General features: G+C 42.4%; 1 protein-coding gene across 1 annotated transcript in view; it reads left to right on the forward strand.

The window, feature by feature from the left end:
* Positions 1–21,595, forward strand: part of pudp (pseudouridine 5'-phosphatase) — a 47,512-nt gene extending 25,917 nt beyond the window's left edge. The window contains exon 4 of the mRNA XM_080024468.1: positions 21,203–21,595. Within this exon, the coding sequence (XP_079880594.1) occupies positions 21,203–21,379 (177 nt within the window). The 3' untranslated portion in view covers positions 21,380–21,595. The remainder of the gene's footprint in view (positions 1–21,202) is intronic.
* The last annotated feature ends 1,690 nt before the right edge of the window (positions 21,596–23,285 follow it).

The raw sequence follows: 23,285 nt of genomic DNA on the forward strand, positions 1-23,285 counted from the left end.
GACTGGACACCTTGATTCATTGCACTTTACAAAAACATTTGTACATAGTTTTATCTCGTGTTTCTATTGAAAAGGCTGCGTAGCAGCGCGCAGTTGAAAAGAAAAATACTACTCTCGTGCAAAAAGAGAGAAATGCCGCACAGCTCCGTGTGGCCCCTGCATGGCTCCACATGGGCTCCGCACAGCTGATGTGGCCAGTGGAGCTCCAACAGTGGATTTAATAGGTAGCTTGCACTTAAGGTACACCGCGCCGCACCCATACACTGTGCCAATGCGTTCGGTAGACCATGATACCTTAATACTACAGTTCACGTGAGCGTATTGAACGTAGGGGCCATACCAAACAGTTCCATAATTACCGTGTACTGTTGCATCCCTAATATACACTGGAAACCTCTTATAATGATCACGGTTTGAGTGACAGAATCATTCCTATGAAATGCAAATGCTGTTAAAATAATTTGCTTATTGTAATCAAGTAGTCTGCTTACAGTTTTTATTTTGGGTCTTTTCATACATGGCAACGTATGGAAAAGAAAATGTAAAACTATGGTATTTCCATTTTTTTTTCTTTACTCCATTGATACTTTGCCGCGCAAATACCTGTCGGCAGTGGCGCGTGCCGGTGCTATATACCCGTCAGGATTTTGTGTAGCCCCACCCCAAGCATTTCCTTATACAGCGCGTTCCATTATGCAAATTATATTTTTCTCTGATTTTCCTAAATAGTCGATGCAAATGACAGTCAGTATAATTTTCAAGTCATCAACCGTTAATAACCGGTATAATTTGAATGTTATTGAACAAACCTCCCAATGATAACAGTATTTTATTCAAAAATAAAAAACTCAAAATACACTTCCAAATTATTATGCACAACAGAGTTTCAAAACATTTTATAGGTTGTAAAGAACTGAAAATGGTCATTTGTTGAATTTGCAGCATTAGGAGGTCATATTTTCTGAAATCAAAAGCTATTTCAATCAAAAACATCTTAACAGGCCAAGTTACATGTTAACAAAGGACCCCTTCTTTAATATCACCTTCACAATTCTTGCATCCATTGAACTTGTGAGTTTTTTGAAGAGTTTCTGCTTGAATTTCTTTGCAGGATGTCAGAATAGCCTCCCAGAGCTGCTGTTTTGATGCAAACCGCCTCCCACACTCATAGATCTCAGACCCATGATTCCGGCCCAAAACATGACTCCGCCACCTCCTCCGCCTCCTTTCTAATGGCATTTTAGCAGCTGCTCTCTTAATCCCATGAATTTGTCTGGCAGAAACCTTCCTCATTATGCCTTTATCTGCACCAACCCGTCTGTGCTCTGAATCAGCCACAAATCTCTTCACAGTACGATGATCACGCTTAAGATTTCGTGAAATATCGAATGTTTTCATACCGTGTCCAAGGCATTGCACTATTTGAGGCTTTTCTGCAGCAGAGAGATCCTTTTTCTTTCCCATATGGCTTGAAACCTGTGGCCTGCTTAATAATGTGGAACATCCTTCTTAAGTAGTTTTCCTTTAATTGGGCTCACCTGGCAAGCAAATTATCACAGGTGTCTGAGATTGGTTTCAGTGATCCAAAGAGCCCTGAGACACAATACCAGCCATGAGTTTAATTGAAAAACAAAAATTAAATGTTTATGACACTTACATTTGCATAATAATTTGGAACATGGTGTAATTGTACATTTTCATTAAGCAATTTAAGTTTAACATTTGACTGATAATTCATGAAACAGGTGTAGAGAAGTGGCATAAATGCGTAATGGAGAGGGAGCGATCTCGGCTCCGTTGCTTAATTAATGTAAAATAATAGCTGTATTTTAATTTTAGATGTATTTATTTTCCTCAGTTTCCTAATGGAATGAAAAAAAAACCCCAGTGTGTGCCGTGTCAGGCTTGATAGCATTAGATGATAATCAGCATGAGAAATAAAGAAAAATAAAATAAAATTTTGGTCTAATAATCACCCACTTATATTAATCAATTTGACCCAGACAGACGTGACCACTGTAAGTGGTATACATATATGCATTGTTTTTCTGAGTCTGTCTATCTGAAGCAGTCCGTCTATCTGAAACACAGGGTTTATTTCCTGCTGCTCCATAACAGGGGTGATGAAACGTTACACATGCCTCGCTCAAGCTGCCCCAGGCCCCGGGATCGTTTAGACGATGCGGTGGGCAATCTGTCACTGTCGCTTATTCACTCACCAATGCATGCTGGGATACAAGGCGTGCACGCGCAGGGTGCACACGCTCAAACAGGCCCACACATGAATTTAAAAAGCAGCCGCATCAACACAGAAAGGAAACAATTTCACCTTTTTGGTAACACTCCACAGCATTGTTGCACTGTGAATGCTGCACGCGCATGAAACGTTAAGCACCGTGTCGTAAAATATTGGCATAAAGCAGTTATGCTCGCTTATTTTGTTTCTCCTGTGAATTTTATTCAGGAGCCCAGACAAGTGCCTTCCCATGCTGCGCTGCGCCAGAGGGTTTACCATGTGTTTTTCTTTTTTAATATAAACAATTTATTAATTTGAATATACAGACAACAAAGGGGAAAATATGTATATCATGAAATACCGTATACGACGGTAGTTTGGTAGATCAAGTACACACCGTACTGAAATTTCATACCGTTACATCCCTAGTATCAATATATACAATACTCTTGCATATATTTAAGCCGCCAGTGAAGCAGAAGTTATTTTTATGTCTGGGACTAAGTGTGCTATAACACATTGGAGTCCTGTATAAGAATGTTATGAATGCACTTTTGAAAATGACTGTTACTTTTGATCGTTCCTTTGGAGTAAGACGTTGGAAGAATTAGCTATATAAGCACATGATAGTTGCACAGAAGTACCCAACAGATGTGGGTTGAACAGGCCTAATGCTCTGTATTGATCACACGCCTTCCTTTTCACACATTGAGGGTTGCAACTGCAGTACTGGTAATTTTAATATAAAATATTTAATATCAAGTGTGTTCAAGCATATATGTATGCCTATACACCCAGTGTACACTTTATTAGGTACATTACATTACATTACATTACATTTCATTTAGCAGACGCTTTTATCCAAAGCGACTTACAATTGTTCAATCACCGACAGACGCAGCCATCAGGAGCAATTAGGGGTTAAGTGTCTTGCTCAAGGACACTACAGCATGCTAGCAGGAGGAGCCTGGGATCCAACCATCAACCTTTAGATCATCACTAGACTCCGTATTGACATACATGAGGGGGACAGATCATTAGAAACACCTGTGATGATATAATGCAGCTCAGTACAATTCCAGCACCAACTATGACCTCGATGCTAAAACATATCATTGAATTACGCCTCTTCTATGGCAGCGTAAAAAAATCCTGAACATTAAAAGCAGCATAAAACAAAATTGATGGCTGAGCTGGTGTGCTGGATTATATTGGATTGTACAGGTGTACAATTTACAGAAGGATTGTGCAAATAACAGAAAAACCAACAGCTAATTCACAAAGCACCCACAAACGGTGATCTGCACCACTAACTGCTGCCACGCAAATAGCACCGGAGCACCGAGACACTATTTGCGTGGCAGCACAGTTAGTGTTGCAGTTCACCGTTTGCGGGTGTTTAAATTAGGTATCATCCATAAATTTGGTGCATAATTGACCCCTTTCAATGCAAATGAGCCTCGTTACAAAAAACGTCCAATTCAAAAACACCGGAGCTAATAGCCACACGCAGTCAAAGTAAAATTAATACCGTCTGCAGAGACCTGGTGGTAATTGTGTGGAGACCAAAAAAAGGCAGCGGTGCTCGATCATCTTCAGAGAGCTGGTGTAATGAAAGCGCATCTATAAGGGTTGTTCATAGTTCCTATGAAACAGAAGATATCGAAAAAACAACAAAAATTAAAGGGAAGATCGATAAAGTGGTTCGTAGACGTTGCCGCTGCAGTGGCCGAAAGATTGAGGACCATGGACAGCTCCACGGAAACCCTGTTTTTTTTATTGGAGTGAAAAAAAAGAATTAAAAATAAGGTTTTTATATGCCGAAGAGTATAAGGGTCACGCAAAAAGGGAAAAAAAATACCCCTGTCATTCGAGAAACTGCTGAACTCTAATAAACTGATAAACTTGGAATTCAAACGCGGGGTGAGGCCCTTGAGCGATTGGAGCGGAGCACTCTGCTCTCCGCTCCAATCACTTCCTCTGCAATCTGAGAGGCCACCCGTACACTCCCTTGGGTACTGGTGGGGGAGCACGAGATGCACCATGGGGGGGGGGGGGGGGGGCATTGCACCCCAATGCCCCCAAATGCGTGTAACGAAGAGGGAGCGATCGAAGCAGAGCGTGGAGAGTGGAGCACGGAGATCGGAGCATCCCATGCCTGGTCCACAGAGCCATTGACACCCATTTTTCTCCTTTTCTCTACCATTGTCCTGCCTGGGTTCTTGGTGCAATGCCACCATTTATACTTTGCCACATGGATAATTCCAATCAGACGTAAAACAAGAGCAAATTGCACCCTGCAGCAAAAACTTTATGGTCGTATCGTAATTCATGGTGCTATTAGCCGCCACAATCCATTCTTTGTCAGTTGGCCCCTGAGTGTACGTATATGCCAAGCATTTGCAAAGATTCTCAGAGAGTACACAGAATTGATATCTATATAGAAGTAGATATCTTATTGTATCCATCAATAATTGTATAAATACGTCTTGCCACCCGACGACACAACACCCACGAGACTCCAACAGTTAATATCACGCAGTGGACCATATTTTCTCAGTTTTGTAGCAAGAGGCAGCGGCCATCGCCTGTTCATCCGTTAAGAATGGGGCATCAGTTGTGTTTACTGCAAAGCCATTGCCAGTAAAAGGCTTTGTGCAGGGGAACAGCTTCGCTGTGACAGATCCATTCTGAAGCCATGTTAAAGATGTCAGGCAGACAGACAAGCAGAACACCCCCACCCTTCAGCCACAGGCTGACAAAGTTGCCAAGAACATCGAGCCATGGGTGTAGTAGGCAGGGAGGCTCCTTCTTATGATTTTGGAATTTTCACTACAGATAAGTTTACTAATTCAGACACGCTGATGGCAAGGACTGTACGAACTGGAATTGGAATAGAACGGAATTCACACCAGTGTTGCCAACTGTTTGGGGGAAACTCTGAACCATTTCAGTATTTCAGTGCCTCTTTGATTGTTAAATGAAACTCTGGCTTTTGTTACCTAAACCTTATTTTTGTTACGCATGATTAGGAAAAATAACATTAGATTTAAAACAATCAGAATTTTCCTGCGCTCAAATCTGCAGCTAGATTTGGACAAGAAAAAAAATGTTTCGAATGTTGTCCTTATTTGCATGCAACTAGATTTGTGATTCATGGGAGTGAACAAAGTAGCCCATATATCATTAAATGAATCAACATTGTTTTGGGATATTGCCAATAGTTTTTCCATTGAGATGTAATCTATTAATAACTGCAACCATTGGGATGTGGTGAGCTTATCTCTCTTTTTCCAATTGAGTAATATTGTTTTCTTGGCAATTGTTAAGGCGATCAAAATGGGTTGGTGGTGTGTCAGTGGTGGGTCGACTGAGGAGAGGTCACCGAGAAGACATGTAGACGGGGAGACTGGAATGCTGCGACCCAGAAGGGTTGATAGCTTCTTGGTGATGTTGGTCCAGAATGCTAGGATAGGTGGGCAGAGCCAGAAGGCATGAAAGTAGTCATCTCTGGTATCAAGGGATTAGTGAGAGCAAATGTCTTCATCCACAAAACCTATTTTGAACATTTTGTGTTCCATGGCTCTGTGCAAGATCTTATATTGGATGAGTTGCATTTTGGAGTTGTGGGTCATAGAAAAGGTGTTGTTGCAAATATGCTTCCACAGGTTGATATCGGTGGGGACAGCAAGGTCTCTTTCCCATGTCATTGTAGGTAAAGATAAGGTGTCATCTGTTTTTAATTAAAGTTTGTATATTCTGGAAAAGGGATTTTTCAAGGACCGATATGAGTGAGATGTTCAATCATTGGAGGTGGTTGTAGGATGTTGTTCGTCAATTTGATTTTCACTTTTAGAGACTGCTGTAATTGAAGGAATTGAAGGAAGCCGCGGCCACTGATATTATACCTTTGGGTTAAGGTTGGGAAGGATATAAGCAAATTGTTTTCAAAAATGTGTTCCAGATGAGTAATTCCTGGTCTTTTCTAAGACTGAAAGATTATTGGTCTTTTTCTAACCAGGAAATCTGGGTTGTGCCAGATTGGCGTGAATTTCAGTGTGACCACTGAGTTTGAGGAATTACCACCAGGCTGACAAAGTTGTTGCGATAAATGGGTTTTTAAAGCAATTATGTTTTCTTAACGATTCAGTAAGGAATGGGAGATCAGATAATGATAACTCCTGACATTCAGATTGTTCAATGTCTCGCCATCCATTGGCTGATTGTTGCTCTGGTTGTTACCATTTAATTATCAATTGAAGATGGATCGCTAAATAGTAGTATCTGAAGTTTGGGGCTGCTAGGCTTCCACAGTCTTTGTTTTTCTGTAGTGTTGCTAGTTTAATTCTCGGTTTCATGTATTTCCAATAAAATTTGTTGACTATTGAATCTAGAGTATTAAACCAATGTACCGTTGGTTGTACTGGGGTCATTGAAAATACATAGTTTATTTTTGGAAGTATATTCATTTTCACTGCTGCTATCCTACCAATTAGTGAGATGTTGAGGTTGTTCCATTGTTTAGGTCTTTTTCAATGGATTTGAACAATGGAGTGAAGTTAAAGGTAAACAAATCTGAAGCAGAGCGTGGAGAGTGGAGCACGGAGTGGAGATATCAATACCAAGGTATCTAATATTGCCTGTTGTGATGGTTAAGGGAATTTTCTGGGTTGCAGCATTACAGTCCCCCCCACTGAGTGGTCGACTGTGGTTTAAGTCCAATTTTTTAAATAATCTGAGATAGCTGAAAATTTAGATATAAGATTGAACACCTCCAGTAGGGATGATATTGGGTTCCGTATGTACAACAAGATATCGTCTGCATACAAACTTTGATAATTTTGTGAACACAGTTTCCTGTTTGTATCCCTACAATATTACTGTTTTGACGGATGGCTGCCGCGAGGGTTTCAATAAAGATGGCGAATAGTAAAGGGGGGATCGGACATCATTGTCTTGTGCCGCGTTGTCGAGTGAAACGCTGTGAAGTGTAACCATTGGTGATGATAGAAGCAGATGGAGAGTTGTAGAGGATTCTGATCCATTGAATGAGTGACTCTCCAAAGCCAAATTTGTTGAGGATTGAAAAGAGATATGTCCAATTAACTCTGTCAAATGCTTTTTCGGCATCCAAAGAGGCAATAATATTATTAAAATTGTTCTTTTCAGATATGCTGATCAAACTGAATAAACGATGCATATTGCTGGATGAGTGTCTGCCTTTGACAAAGCCTGTTGAATTATAAATGGAATTACTTTTTCAATTATGTTGGTTAGTGTTTTACTTATAATCTTAAGGTCGCAATTAATAAGGCTTATGGGTCTATAACTGGAGGTGAGGGTTGGGTCCTTGTTGGGTTTGAGCAAAACTGAAATGAGAGCAGTATTCATGTGTGGAGGCGTGGTGGAGGTTGCCTTGACCTCTGTAACCATTCTAAGGAATAATGGGGAGATAAGTGGCCAGAAGTGTTTATAAAATTCCACTGGGTAGCCATCTGATCCAGGTGATTTATTGTTGGGCATAGAGAAGAGCGCTTTCCTGAGTTCTTCAAGAGTAAGTGGTTGATCGAAGGTGGTAGAAAATTAAGGAAGGTCAATATCATCAAGGAATGAGTGAATGTTTGATATATTCGATTCATTATCCGAGTGATATAGGTTATTATAAAAGTCTCTAAATATGTTATTGATGTCTTGCTTGCATGCTTGTTATTCTACCTGGTGAATCTTTGATGGAGTGATTGGAGTGATAAGTGATTTTTCTTTATCACGTTTCAATTGATTGGCAAGAAATTCACCTGATTTGTCATTGAATTCAAAATAATTTGCTCTTGTTCGTTGCATAAGGAATTGTGACTTTTCATGGATGATAGTATCAAGTTGAGATGTAATTGTCTGGATCTCATTTCGGATTTGCTCAGAAGATGAGTGGGCTTGTTGGGAGTGCAACTCCTTTAGTCGCTGTTCGAGTTTATCTTGTCCTTTCTTTTTCTTGTGACGGGAGAATGAAATAATACTACCTCTTAGAACTGCCTTAGCTGTTTCCCAAAGTAAGGATGGTGATATTTCTGGGGAGTCATTCAGTTCAATGAAGGAAATCCATTCTCTGGAAAATAAATGGTTAAATTCTTTATCTGTCAAAGTTGAGGTGTTAAACTGCCACCTGCCGGGAAGGCTTCCGGTTTGTTTCATTCATCAGGTTGAAACTAATCAGCCCGTGATGGGAAATTACAATTGGGTGGATTTCTGGATTAGTGATTTTGCACAGCGCGGAGTTACTTGTCAAGAAAAGGTCGATTCTAGAGAAACTTTGGTGGGGTGGTGAATAATATGTGTATTCTCTAGAATGTGAGTTATTTGATCGCCAACAATCCCCAAGAGCAAGATCACTCATATATTGTTTTATAGTGTCCGACGAATGCCAGGATTTTTGAATATTTCTGGCTTGAGAACGGTCTAAATTTCAAGATTCAAGATTCAAGATTCAAGATTTTTTTATTTGTCACATACATATACATACTTCCATACATATATGCAGTGAAATGTAATGCAACGCACCCGGTGATAGCACACAAGAAGTCCTAGGAAAAAGTACTAAAATAAAATAAAAAGTAGAAAATTACTTTCTAATAGACCGACTAACTGACTCCTAAAACGTAATACAGTAAGTGGAATACTTATAGAATAAGATAAAAAATATATAGAATAAAATACAATAAAAAATAAATTGAAATAAAATGGAATAGGTTGAAGGAATATGGCTATGTATATACAGATATGTGCATTTAAAGTGGCATGTGAATTAAAGTGGCATGTGAATGTGAATAGTGTGAGGTAGTGTTTGGGATAATACAGCACAGTATACAACAGTACGGCGCAGCAATACGGCATCACGAACAACCCTGAACAGTGATACAGTATGCGGTACAGTATGCTACATACAGTACAGTAGGTAGTGGAGCCTAGTGCATGGCTCAGTTAGGACCCCTGGTGAGGTCAGCGTTGACAGTTCTGATGGCTTGAGGGAAGAAACTCCGTCTCAGTCTCTCTGTTCTCGCTGCGTGACTGCGGAGGCGCTTGCCTGACCGCAGCAGCTGAAACAGTCCGTTGTTGGGGTGATGAGGATCCTTCATGATCCTACGGGCTCTGCTACTACACCTCCTGGTGTATAACTCCTGCAAGGGGGGGAGGGTAGTTCCAGTGGTACGTTCAGCTGAACGCACCACCCTCTGCAGGGCCCGCCTGTCCTGGGCAGTACAGTTCCCAAACCAGGCAGTGATGTTGCCTGTCAGGATGCTCTCCACTGCTCCAGAATAGAAGGACTTGAGGATCCTCACCGAGACCCGGAATTTCCTCAGCTGCCTGAGGTGGTAGAGACGCTGCCTCGCCTTTCTCACCAGAGTGTCTGTGTGAACAGTCCATGTTAAGTCCTCAGTGATGTGGACTCCCAGATATCTGAAGCTGCTCACCCTATCCACAGAAGTCCCATTAATCCACAACGGCGCGTGCGTCCTCGATTGTGATCCTCGCCTAAAGTCCACAATCAGCTCCTTGGTTTTGCTGACGTTCAGGTGTAGGCTGTTGTCCTGGCACCAGAGTGACAGGTCAGCCACCTCCTCGCGGTAGGCCTTCTCATCGCAGTCGGTGATCAGGCCCACGACCACGGTGTCGTCAGCAAACTTGATGATGGTGTTGGAGCTGGACCTGGCCACACAGTCATGTGTGTACAGGGAGTACAGTAGGGGGCTGAGGACGCAGCCCTGGGGGGATCCTGTATTCAGGGTGAGGGAGCTTGACATGTACTTCCCCACCTTGACCACCTGGGGGCGGCCTGTGAGGAAGTCCAGGATCCAGGTGCACAGCGGAGCATTCAATCCTAGCTCCAACAACTTGACAGCCAGTCTGGTGGGGACTATGGTGTTGAAAGCTGAACTATAATCAATGAACAGCATTCTCACATAGGCCCCCTTCTGGCCATCCAGGTGCGTGAGCGTGGTGTGCAGTACCTGAGAGACCGCGTCATCCGTGGATCTGTTCTGCCGGTACGCGAACTGCAACGGGTCCAAGGTGCGGGGGAGGGAGGCGCAGATGTAATCCTTAATCAGCCTCTCGAAACACTTCATGACCACCGAGGTGAGGGCCACCGGACGGTAGTCATTCAGGCAGGTTGGAGAGGCGATCTTTGGGACAGGAACGACGGTGGACCTCTTGAAGCAGGATGGGACCACTGATTCAGCCAGGGAGATGTTGAATATTGTGGTGAACACCGGAGCTAGCTGGTTAGCACAGGTCTTCAGTACTCGTCCAGATATGCCATCTGGGCCCGCAGCTTTCCTGGTGTTCACCCGCATTAGAGCCCTCCTGACCTCGTGCACGGACACTGAGAGTGCGCGCTCGTCCCCAGCGGTGTAGCTCCAATTAGCCAGCGAGCTAGCGGTGCTGCTGCCAGACTCGAACCGCGCATAAAAGGAGTTCAGTTGGTTGGCCAGGGAGGCGTCCGCACTCGTGGCTGGGGAGGAGCTGCTCTTGTAGTTAGTTATTGTTCGCAGCCCCTGCCACAAGCGTCTTGTGTCCCCCCGCTCCATCTGCAGCTCCACGGTGTCTCTGTACGTCCGTTTGGCGTCCCTCACCGCCCTCCGCAGATTGTACGACGCCGCTTTGTAGTTGTCCATGTTGCCAGATACAAGTCCGTCGTTGTAAGCGGCCGTGCGCGCATTCAGAGCGCAGCGGATGGATTTATCAACCCATGGTTTCTGGTTTGGAAATATCCGAACTTTCACCGTGGGAACGATTTCATCCGCGAGCGTAGCCACAAAACTCACTACAACCTCCGTAAACTCGCTGACGTCACTTGAACTCGCTCGGAACATGTCCCAGTCTACGTCAGTCAGAGCGTCCTGAAGCGCAGCCTCTGATTGGTCCGTCCACCGCTTCACTTCCCTCGTCATCACCAGATCCCGCGCGATCAGAGGCCTGTAAACAGGAAGCAGCGAGATCGCGGCGTGATCTGATTTCCCGAAAGCAGGAAGCGACACGGGCTTGTATCCGTTCTTGTAAGGAGTGTAACAATGGTCCAGAGTTCTGTCTCCCCTGGTGGCACACGTGATGTGTTGGTGGAAATTCGGCAGAACTTTTTTCAGGTTGGCCCTGTTAAAGTCCCCAGTCACCACCACAGCCGCGTCGGGATGTCTGTTCTGAAATCCGCACAACACATCGTGCAGAACCGACAGAGCTGCGTCGGTGTCCGCTTGCGGTGGGATATAAACGGCTGTAATGATGACCGTGCTGAATTCCCGGGGGAGATAAAATGGACGGCATAGTATGGTCAGCTGTTCCAGGTTCGGCGAGCAGGAGTGGGAGAGGAATTTGGTGTTGTTGGCGTTACACCAGAGGTTGTTTACCATTAGGCAGACGCCTCCACCTTTGGATTTCCCCGACTCTCCCGTTCTGTCGCCGCGGAACACGGAGAAGGCCTCGGCTGGACGTATGGCTTCATCCGGCACCAGTGGGGTCAGCCATGTTTCCGTCAGGCAGAGGACGCAACAGTTCCTCGTGTCACGCTGGAATTGAATCCTCGCTCGAAGTTCATCCATCTTGTTCTCCAGGGACTGGACGTTGGCAAGAAGGATGCTTGGCAGAGGTGGACGGTAAGGTTGCGTCCTCATTCTGACCCGAATGCCGCCTCGTTTACCTCGGTGCTTCCTCCGTGGGCCGGCTCGTGGAACAGCGACTCCATTTCTGTTGTAGTTGTTGTTGCGAGTGTTCCCGCGTAGGATTTCCGCCGGCCACTCTGCTCCCACGGATAAAAAGTCCCAACGTTGTTCGTTTAGGGAAATTTTTATATCCATGAGTGCATCGCGGCCGTATGAGTTAATTGTTGATGTTTTTCTGGCGAACATTGTGATAAAAAAAGGAAAAAAATACTAAAGAGTAAGAAAGAAACCGGAGCGCCGGCGCAGGCGACCGCTAGGGGCGGCGCCACTATCGCCTTTGGATCCAGTACTGTGTTGAAGTCTCCTCCCAATATGCTAATTGATTCAGAGAATTCTAAGAGCTTTGAAAATATATTGAGAAAGAAATTTGGGTCATCCTCATTGGGGCCATAAGTATTAGCTATGGTTAATTTGACGTTACCTAAAATCCCATTAATCAATATGTAATGCCCTTCCGGGTCTGATATTGTGGTTTTATTTTGATATGGGATACTTTTATTGATCAATATAGATACACCTCTTTTTTTTTAAGTTGTATGATGTGGAAAACATCTGATTAACCCATCTAGCTTTGAGTTTGAGGTGCTCAGATGCAGTGAGGTGGGTTTCTTGCAGTAGACAGAAGCTGGGGTTCATCTAGGTGAGGTGAGTTAGGATCTTGCTACGTTTAGCAGGTGAGCCCAAGCCTCTCACATTCCAACTAACAAACTTAATGGGTGTCATTGAAGCTAGTTAGGGGGTGATGGCACAGTGCATCCAAGGCAATAGCTGTACTACTGTTCCCATGCTTTCCAATAGATAAGTCTGGGATTTCCTTCTTTACATTCCTTTTCACTGCCATAGTATGTGAAAGTGTTTGTAGGGATACATAACTACACAACCAAGTGACAAGTAGAAAAAGATAAACACAGAACATTGCCGGATTAGGCATACATAAAGTGAGAGACATTATAGAGTGAGAGTGATAGGAGAAGTAAGGAGAGATGGATTAGGGAGGTGAGATGATGAGAGAAGTAGGGAGGGGGAATTGGGAAGGTGAGATGAGAGTGAGCGATATTTTAAATCCTGACATAGACAGCATGCCTATTCCTACATCTTGCGGTATATAATAACCAGAATTACATGAATACATACATAATGATCACAATAACCAGGGTGTGGTGGAGTAGTCTCGGTATAACAGACTGTCTATATATAATTTGTCAACAATCATCGATATGCGTTTACCCTTCTGCCAGTTCTCCTTCAGGACAGGATACAGCACTTTCCATTGGTCGTTGTTCTCCCGGGGGAATTGGTCGTTCGTACCCAGCGTGGTTCCTTTCAGCTCCCATCCTTTGCTTTTAACCAGCTCCTTGTGCTTGAAGTGTTCAAACTTAGCAATGATGGAGCGGGGACAGTTTCCCACGCGGTGTCCCATTCGATGAACACGGTGAAAGGTGATCTGCTTCAGGGTGTCTGTCGGGAGTTTCAGGGCGGTGCGGAGAAAGTCTTTCACCATATTTTCTGGGGACTAGGTGTTGTTCTCTTGGATCCCAGAAAATATGAGATTGTCCCGCATACTTCAGGATTGTATATCCAGGATAGTCTGTTTCATTATTTTATTTTATTTTTTTACAACTTCCATCTCTGCTGTGAGACGCTTCGCGAAGGTTTTTAAATCCGCGTTGTCTTTTTGCATCTCGCCGACCGTGCTGTGCAGGAAATCAAGACTGGCTTTGATCTTGGTAATGTCTCGGAGAAGTGGACCAAGCATGTCCTGCTTCTTGTTAATCTCATCCAAGACACTAACCTCTACAGCACCGGGTATGAGATTGTCTGTGTCCGTGGCTGAGTCGGTCTTCTTTCTTTTCGCGGGATTATTGCAGTCCTAGTAGTCTTCCATCACGTATGTATTATTAAAAAAAACGATATAATCCTCAAGGTCCTCCACTTTGGTTTCGCGCAGTGTTCCCTTTTACTATATATATATATATATATATATAAATATTATTTGCAATTCGCTTTGTTATTTTGTCTGAGGTGAAGCTGCCGGTGTGTTCGTTTGTGTTCGTTTGTGTAGCATAACATACCTCTTTAAGGGGTTTGCAATTGGGCTTGAGTGTGTGTTTCTGTGTGTACTAGGGTAGAGAGTTAGAAGTTAGCACAGGAAAGGAGAAGAGGATTCAATAAGAGGGAAAAAGAAGAGCAGAGTGGGTATGCTCCCCTCCGCCTTGTCACCGCTGACTTAGGTACACATGGGATTCCAGATTCAATTGGCTTTGATGAATCTTGCATGCGTTAGTAAGCCCGAGGACAGGTTGTAAATCTTCCAGGGGCCACTTTTGAGGTTAGTGACCAGCGGGGGTCGGTTGGGGGTTCGGCTCATCTGTTCACTGTTCCACCAGGGAGCTAGGAGTGTGGCATGAACTCCTCGTTTTTCCTTTGAAGTCACTGCAGCGGACTTTGGGCTCCTTTCTTCCTCACTTCGATCGATGGGGTGAAGGTGACGAGGGTTGATTCCATCATACTGTCTGGTTATGGGAGCACATACCTCTTTGAACTAATTTGTAAGTCTGTGCCTCAGTGGTTAAGGAGCCTTTAAACCTTGACGTTTCACCTTCTCCTACCTCCTCTTCTTTTATGAAAAATGCTGAGATTGGCTGGGGCTTTGATAATGGGTGTTGTAGTAGATTGTGGAATACTACCCTCGTCAATTGAACTGATGATGACCAACAACCTCACAGTTCACATTGCCTTTAGTGTGTGTTACTCTGAGCTGTAGGTCCAAGACCCAAGAAACCAACCCATCAGGATTTTTGCATTATGAACAGTAATGTAAATGCTACATCATATTGCTCCCTTCTCAGACCAGATGTACATATGAAGATGCACATACAATTCTGTATTCTGTGCAATCGTTACTTACATTTGCTAACCCCTCCAATCCATAACCCCCGCCCGCTTACCAGCCACACAGCACCTACCACAATGTATCCTTGTCTGTCTGCTTTTACTGTTTTCTGTTCTCTTGATCTGCTTCCAATGTGTTGGATTGGAAGCCGATTAAAGGGTCATATTGTCATCTCATTGGGTAATTAGCAGTTTTTAATTGCTCCCAATCAAGGGAATAAGAAGGGTCCCTCGTTCCTAGGCGCCTGATATGTGCACCATTTTTCCCGTTTTCAAGCTTAGCGACATCACAACAGTCAATTAGGGTTTTAAGGAGGCTAGAGCAGGCCTCTTTGTTCGATCTGAATACGATGCGGAGTGAACAAGAGCTCTCTCATGACTTTCTCAAAAAGCTTAGTGGATGGCACCTCTCAGAAGTGGAGAAGCACTTCAGGTCTATTTACCTTTTCTCCTGCCATAGATCTATTTACACAGGTTCAGCAACTGCCAAAAGGTTAACCCATGTTTAGACCCAGCGCTGATTGTAAACAAGAGAGGATCGGTCACTGCAGTCTGCCTCAGTTTGCGTGTAATGATTTAAAGGGAAAGGGAAAACAAAAGAAATAATGAATAAATCCAATTGCCCCAAAAAATTAATAACTTCAAATAGGTGGTAAGGGGACTTTTGTGAATCAGATGAAAGGTTTTCTATAAAATTGTTGGGATAAACTGTAAACGCAGAAGCCTGAGAAATATCCAACAGCCAATAGTCACGCATTTATTGACAAAATGACAAAGAGATGGAATTTTTGGCTTTCCTCCCTGCGAGTAAATTAAGCAAATTCTCTTAAACGTTTGATTTCATGATCCTGCTTCCCCGGGAGCGGGATCAGGAACGTTTGAAGCAGAGCGTTCAATTCAGAGCCAAGTGAATTATGAGTCTATGAAAGTCTTTTGTCATTCTAGTTATTTTGTTTTCCCCCTGTTCACCTGTATGATTTGTCTTTCTTTTCTTCACTTATTTTGTGTGTCAATAAACAACCGCATACAGTTAAACACTGTTATTGAGGAGAAAAAACAATTTGCAATCTAATGGAGGAAATAGTTTGTATTAAAGCATAGTTGATAACATTGTGTTTTTTAGACTGCCATCCCTTTTTTTGAATGCGATGGCAACCATAAAAATACACTTTTGTCTATCTGAACTTCTCCTCTTTTGCGTTCTGAATACTGATAACATAAATATACAGATAAATATTGAACACCTACATAAGACCAGTGATGTTTAATACCTGGTTTGTTTTAGATGCTACAATGCACTCTTGCCTTTTCTTTATTTTTACAATGTTCAAAAACCAAGAAGATAATGTTTTAACAGCTTCTTTCATTCTTTCTTTCAATCTTTCTTTTTTTCAATTTTTCTTGCAATCTTTCTTTTGATGGAAAAAAATCATGTGTTCAAGTTCAAGAGCTTATTTGTCACATGTTGTGTTAGGGTTAAGGGTGAGTTTTTGCAGCAATGCATACAGATTTAAAATAGATGAATAGTTTATATGCATAGTATAACAAAGCCAACAATACTACTTTTTTGGGCAGAACTGGGTATCTCCTATAGAAAGCCATATTAAACAATCCGATTTGAAACATGCCATATGAAAATGAACTTGTTCTATTATGGAAATACCCAAAATATTGAATATTTTAGTTAGTATTAGTGTTAATTATGGTCAATATTATACTATAGAATACTATAGAAGTCTTCACGAGTATGAGTAGTAGTAGTATTTCATAATATTTTGGGCATATTTATTTTACATATGCAAACAAAAAGCTGTCAATAGAGTCTCTTTGAAGGTATGCAGACATAATAAAGGTTGCATAAAATCACCCAATCAGGAGACCAAGACAAAGCTTGTACCTGCTCCAGATAAGACCTGAGAAAGATTGTTTATGAATGAGGACTTATAATTGGACTGGAGGAGAACCCGATTTGTTCAAAATCACCCATCAACCTCGCCAGCCCTGTTATTTCCACCTGACCTACCCACCTACACTTACAGTTTGTGTTGTTATAAGTTCAGATCTTTGTTTCTGGCAAGGTTCAATGCATTGAATTTTACGTCCAGAGATCAGATTGTGGTTCAAGAAGGTAGGATATTGTTGTTTCTTTCTTTCTGAATTTAGTCAAACCATTTGGATTCATTTTGGAAAAGTTTTAATCTTTAATCCTTCATGTTTTGGTTCATTTCGGTCTCATCCTTCAGGGTTTGGATGAATGCACTATGATTCAGTTATTTTCCCCATTGATGAACTGATTGCTCCAGGGTAGCCGAGGCCAGGCCTTCTCAACATTAGTGTCTCTTGTCATATTAAACACACTACGTTTGTGCTGAATTAGCAAAAAGAACACCTTGGTCTATAAATAAATATAAAGACATGGTTAACAAATCAGGCCCCTACCTTTAATGTGCTACTGCAGGCAATGCATATTTGCATATAATACAAGAACAGTTAATTTGGAATATTAGAATAATACTACTCTTTCAGGACTTTTTTGAAGACACCCGGGACCTAAGTCATGGACCCCAGGGGTCTGCAGTCCCCATTTTAAGAAACACTGACCTAGGCCACTGCCCAATAATTAATCAAAAGTTGAATGTGCAGGGAATCAGCAGAATCTTCCCTTTTACCTTCACACTGTACGCTACATCATGTGGTATGTCCACAGCGAAAGCGATTATTGGATACAGCGAAATTATTAACCCCATGATGAAGGTTCATTTGCATTAATTGACGGTGGTTGTCAGAACGTCTCTGGCAGCTTATGCAGTGAAAAAGCATTCAAGCTTCCACTCACAATCCTTGTTTCATTTATTGAGTTTTTAATTTTTTTCCAGGCCGCTTTGTGTGACAGAGGTGATTTCAAAATTCAGTCGTTTTGACATCTCTTTGCCTGCTTAGTAGCTTTAAGTTACTTTTTGATGGTGGCTTCCTTCTATTCTGGCATTTTTTTTCTCTTTTCAATAGAAAGGTGATTTTATCTCCATTATGGGTTGTAAATCAGTTTCATTCTACCAGCCATGGTTGAAAACTGCTTGCCTGTATGATGGCGCCAAGACATCTTTCCTAATACATGTCCGAAGCTTCAAAGTATCACCACCATTAAAAAATTCAGGGCCATTCACTCCCCCCCATCCATCCCAAAGGCAAAAGTACCATGAGACTGCGTGCCTTTCCATTTCACCCTGACCAAGGACCCATGTAAGGGCACACACACACACACACACACACACACACACACACACACACACACACACACACACACACACACACGCCACAAAGGCCCTTAACCCCTCTCTTTTCCCACCAAATTATTTTTAGTGTTGCCAAAAAAATATTTGTAGCATTGAAGGCCGAGAATACATACAATAGTACTGAGGATCTAATGTTGAAACTCTTGTGTGGATAATTAGACGGGCTACACACAGAAGACTAGTCTAGCACTTCACGCACTTGTGCCTATGCTTGAGAAGAGTACCTCACACAGTGCCATCATAAATCTCCATCAGCCAGCTCCAAATGGCTTAGTTTGCTACGACAACCACCACCAAGGGCCAGCTGTTGGCACCGTGCTCCGGGCGGGTTATCTCCCAAATAGGAGCCTTTCTGTGTGGAGTTTGCATGTTCTCCCTGTGCTCACATGGGATTTCTTCCACCTAATGTCAGTAAGGACCCCCCCCCCCCCAAAAAAAACATGCACACATTTTCGTCTGACCAGCGATGGACACTCATCAACAAGTCCCCGGGCGCGTCCACGAATGCTGCCCACTGCTCCTGGCTGCGCCCCCGGAGGAAGGACAAGCCAGGATGGGTTAAACGCAGAGGCCTCATTTCACTGGCCACCATCCAAAGCATGTGCGTGTGTGTGTGTGTGCGTGCATGTGTTGTAGTGTGCTGTGCTGTGGGATGATTAAAGATTGTTCTTCTTCTACACCTCCACAATGATTGTCCTAAACTACCACCCCTGGCACTGCACGGACAGTGGCTACCATCCATCCTCAACTTGCACTAGCAATGCCGTGAGGGCTTGCCCAGTGGCTCCTCCATTGACATAGTTGCAAAAATGCATGTTCAGTGCCATCGGTTCCCTGCCGGCCTCCTTAACTATCACCATGAATACCACATGGGCCTGGCCAGGGGCGAATTCTACTGGTACAGTTAATGAATGTTCAGTGCTGTAGGTTCTGTGCAGGCCTCCTCACTGGTTAACATCATCCTCAACTAATTCCACCGGCACCATTAATGTGTGCTTAGTACACATCAACTACACTTAACTTGGTTATGACATCAAGTGTCGGAACTAGGGAATAGACCTGCCAAAATGTGTTTCAGTGTAGCAGAAGAACAACTGACAATTTGCATCATCACCTGCACATTAATAGAGGTGTTACATAGTAGGAAGCACATTCTAATTCACTCCAATGAGAAACTTGATACGACTAGCCTCCAGCCTACGATTCTTGGCAGCTAATCTTCCTCCTCTCTACACTACCCCATTCATTGCTTGCAATTGTTTTACCTGTGAAACTGCCCTTTCACTCCTATCGGCGTCCCCCTGCTGCTTAATCTGGTCAACAATTATTTGCCTCCTTTCTGACAGCGCAGCCTTGTGCCAAGATTTCCACAGATTATCAGATCAAAAATCCTCCACCTCTGAACCTGACCTACTATGTTATAACGTTCAAGTGCTTGCTGGGTAAACTGGACTGCCTCCCTCGGTTTCCATTTTCTTCTTTTTTTTTTTACAAGCAGTGCACCAGCCCTAATTGCAGCATCCCTAGATTCAGACAAAGTAATCTCTAACCTCGCTTTAGCACACTTGAATTCCTGTATCAGACTAGTCACCGACAGCTTTAAAATTATCTTACCATATACTGTGGGGCTACACTACTTAGACAAGGCAGCACTCTCGACCAATTCCTGATTGACCTGCCCATCAACCTCTCTCATTTCTCCACCTCGGTGAAAGCAATCTCATAAACTGTCATAGGCCACATTATGTGGTAACATTCCAAACGGCTGGCACCACAATTTCAATTTACCAGGTAATGATAACCTATCAATGTATGCAATGCCTAGCACTGTGCTCTCTCTCAACTCACAGCCTGACTCCCCATCACTCAAGTTGGAGCCATGCCATCTACCTAGACTCTTATCGTGTTTCCTTATTATAGTATTAATAGTATATATTGGTGTATAAATGTTTTATATTGATCCACTGACATTCCTGAGGATAGCTTGTCACCTGGGAAAGTTTGCTTCTTTGATTAACAATTCAGCTAATTTAAATTGAGCGTGAGCCATTGAAGAGATTTGCATGACATTACAGCCTGTTGTCATCACCCTCGAGCACAGAATTAATTTAAATCATAATTTTGAGCAATAAATAAGAACGTTTATAAAGAAAAAAATATCAATGTGTACCTTAAACCCATTAATTAATGGGTAATAAATTAACCCATATTTTCACCATAGGTGAAAATATGAATGAAGGCATGAAGAAATCAACCATGAGCACTTCTTCAGTACCAATAACTAATAACTTCTTCAATAACAAAAATTCAAAGTATCAACTAATATCAAGTACTGATCTAATTATATTTTTATTGAAGATTATCGACTATGGGTGTAGTAGTGGGTAGTGTAGTATAGAGTAGTGTAATACATTATTCTCCATTACAGACAACTATCATGTTACATGCATCCTCTGTGTCAAAAACCATACCAAATAAAGTTGCTTGTCCTTAATATCTAATAGGTTTAATGGTTCAATGGTATTATCAGTATCCTATTTTTGCCCGGTAACAGGCTAATATCCAATATCTGTATCACTATCAACACAACTTTTAGACATAGTTGTTGCTAAAATTTCATCTGTGATGCTCAGAACAAGTACATGATGTCATACAATTTTTTTGGACTTTGATTAAATATCTGTCTTGGCCAAACTGTCTTGGCTTTATTCATCAAACTAAAGCATTGGTATTCTGAGAAAAATAAAATGTTGAATATGCACATTAAAGGTTCTGCCTAATTGCTTGAATTGGCAACGCATTACCTGTACAATCCTTTAATACCGCAGGGCCGTACGTGGTTCCAGACGTGGTTCCAGACTGTGTGCGACCACTCCTTTCGTTTGTTCTGTCTTAAGACTTTTTTTGGGAAAATGTTATCATCGTCACATCATATTATCAAATGTTATTCAGCAAATGAACCATGCTATAGCAGCGGATGTTCTCAAATGTTAATCGACGCCAATCAAGTCCTCTCTTTTGCTGGTAGTGTGAGGTGCTCAGAGGATGACTCTGTGTTGTGCCCTGTCCAGTGCCTGGTGTTCGAGGATGCCCCCAATGGCGTTAAGGCGGGCCTGGCAGCAGGGATGCAGGTAGTGATGATTCCCGATGACAACATGGACCCCAGCCTTACCCAGGAGGCCACGCTGCGACTGAAGAGCATGGAAGAGTTCCAACCCGAGCTCTTTGGCTTGCCTGCTTACGACTAAATCTAAAAGAACAGTTTTTGTATAGAATCTGCATTTTTTTTTCACACACTTTTTCTCCAAATGTGAGCCTGTGTTTGTGTGTGTGTGTGTGTGTGTGTGTATGTGTTTTGCATACAAATGGATTGAGTGCAATGTCACAAACTAGGAAAACATATATTCGAATCAAGCAAAAATATATGTCTGGGAAAAATGTACTTAACTCCTAAAATTAGATTAAACAATAATATAAATATGTAATACCCTGATTCTTAACTTTTTTATATGGACCCCTAACTTGATACACATTCGACCAACGACCCTATTTGATAAGATTTTTGTTATTTTTTTGTGATATAATTTGGTCCAAACTTCCATACCTTTCTATACTACAGTTAGGGAGATAACAGCAAAACAAACAAAGCAAAACAGTCATTTCACGCATACTCTAATGGTTCTTAGGTCTTGTAAATTAAGTGAAGAGTGTGACTGTTTATCTTTTTGCTGGAACTTCTTGACATTCCCCACATTGAGAATGACTAGTGTACAGTAATAGAAGACATCTTAGCCTTAGTCTTAGTGGCTTAGTTCACTCAAAGAAACTCTTAGAATAGGCTATGTGTTCCAAGTAGAACACTTGAAGACATTTTTGTAAAGCCAGTTAAATAATCTTGATTCCACAATGCAAGGCCTTTCAATTTGTCTTGAAAGAAAAAAACAAGATTCATTATTTATTTTCAATATTTTTTGCCTTTCATCTTCTGCACTGAATCAAAAGGGGTGCTTTCATTTTGATGTCTGTTCTGTTTGAACCATTTCATTGTTTACCACAGAAAGAATTGTGTAGCAGCACATCTCTAGTAACAGTGGATTTGATTTAGAATTGAATAGGTTGATTTTGTTCAGTCCCTGATTTGATAATCAGTATTTTCTATAGACATATCTTTTTTTCTTTTCACAAGCTTTCAGATGTTAATCACAACATTAATCTAGTCACAAGCACCGTATCCCATCTTCCTTTAAATAACCTTTAACAAGAACCTTTAACAAGAACAAGAACAAGAAGTAATATTTGATATGCTCATTCAGCAAATGAACCATGCTATAGCAGCGGATGTTCTCAAATGTTAATCGACGCCAATCAAATCCACTGTTACCTCGATGGCTGCTAAGATTTCAAGCTCTCAAAACAGGAAATCAGGTCTGGACTCCATGTTTCAGAGGAAACGCCCCTCACCCCCAGACCTTTTAATATCCACTCAAGGTCCGCCCCCCTGAACTAGACTTTTCATATTCCTGAACTGGTGTAATTTTAGTTTTAAAAGCATGGACAGATATTCAGCCACCAAACAACCGGTGTTGCAAGACCCCTCTGTTACAGAGGCTAAGAAGCCTCACGAGCATCACGCTTGGCGACGTCGGTGTCGGTTCTTGGCTTCCTTTAGCGGTCGCTATTTGTTATCTCAGTGTCAATTGATACCGAATGGGCATTTAATGAGCAACTACATTTCAAGCAGGACATTCTATCAGTGTCATCGCTAATCATTGTCTTCCAGGAGTGTTTTCCAAAGTGTCTCCAGAGGTGGTGATGTGGCTTCCTCTTCCTTAGCCCTTGAACTTCTGTTGTAAGGCCCAGTGCTTCACAAATCATATCTTTAATACGTGTTTAAATAATGATTCCCGACTGTGAATCATGTTGCGGCACGTCAAAAAAAACAAGTCTTCCAAATTGGTGAAAGTTCTGGCCTGCTGTGAAGTTATCATTTCCAGCTGGGTATTCTGATAAGTTCCCACTTTCGGGGTTGTCTCCATACTTTTAGCGTTTCCAAAGGTTAGGTTCAGGCAGGCCGACGGCTAACCACTGGATAACTGGATACTGTGCCAACCACTGAACCAGATCAGAGCTTGGCTGCGCCCGTGAACGCACCTG

The sequence above is a fragment of the Zeus faber genome, assembly GCF_960531495.2.
Source record: "Zeus faber genome assembly, chromosome: 2".
NCBI classification, from domain to species: Eukaryota; Metazoa; Chordata; class Actinopteri; order Zeiformes; family Zeidae; genus Zeus; species Zeus faber.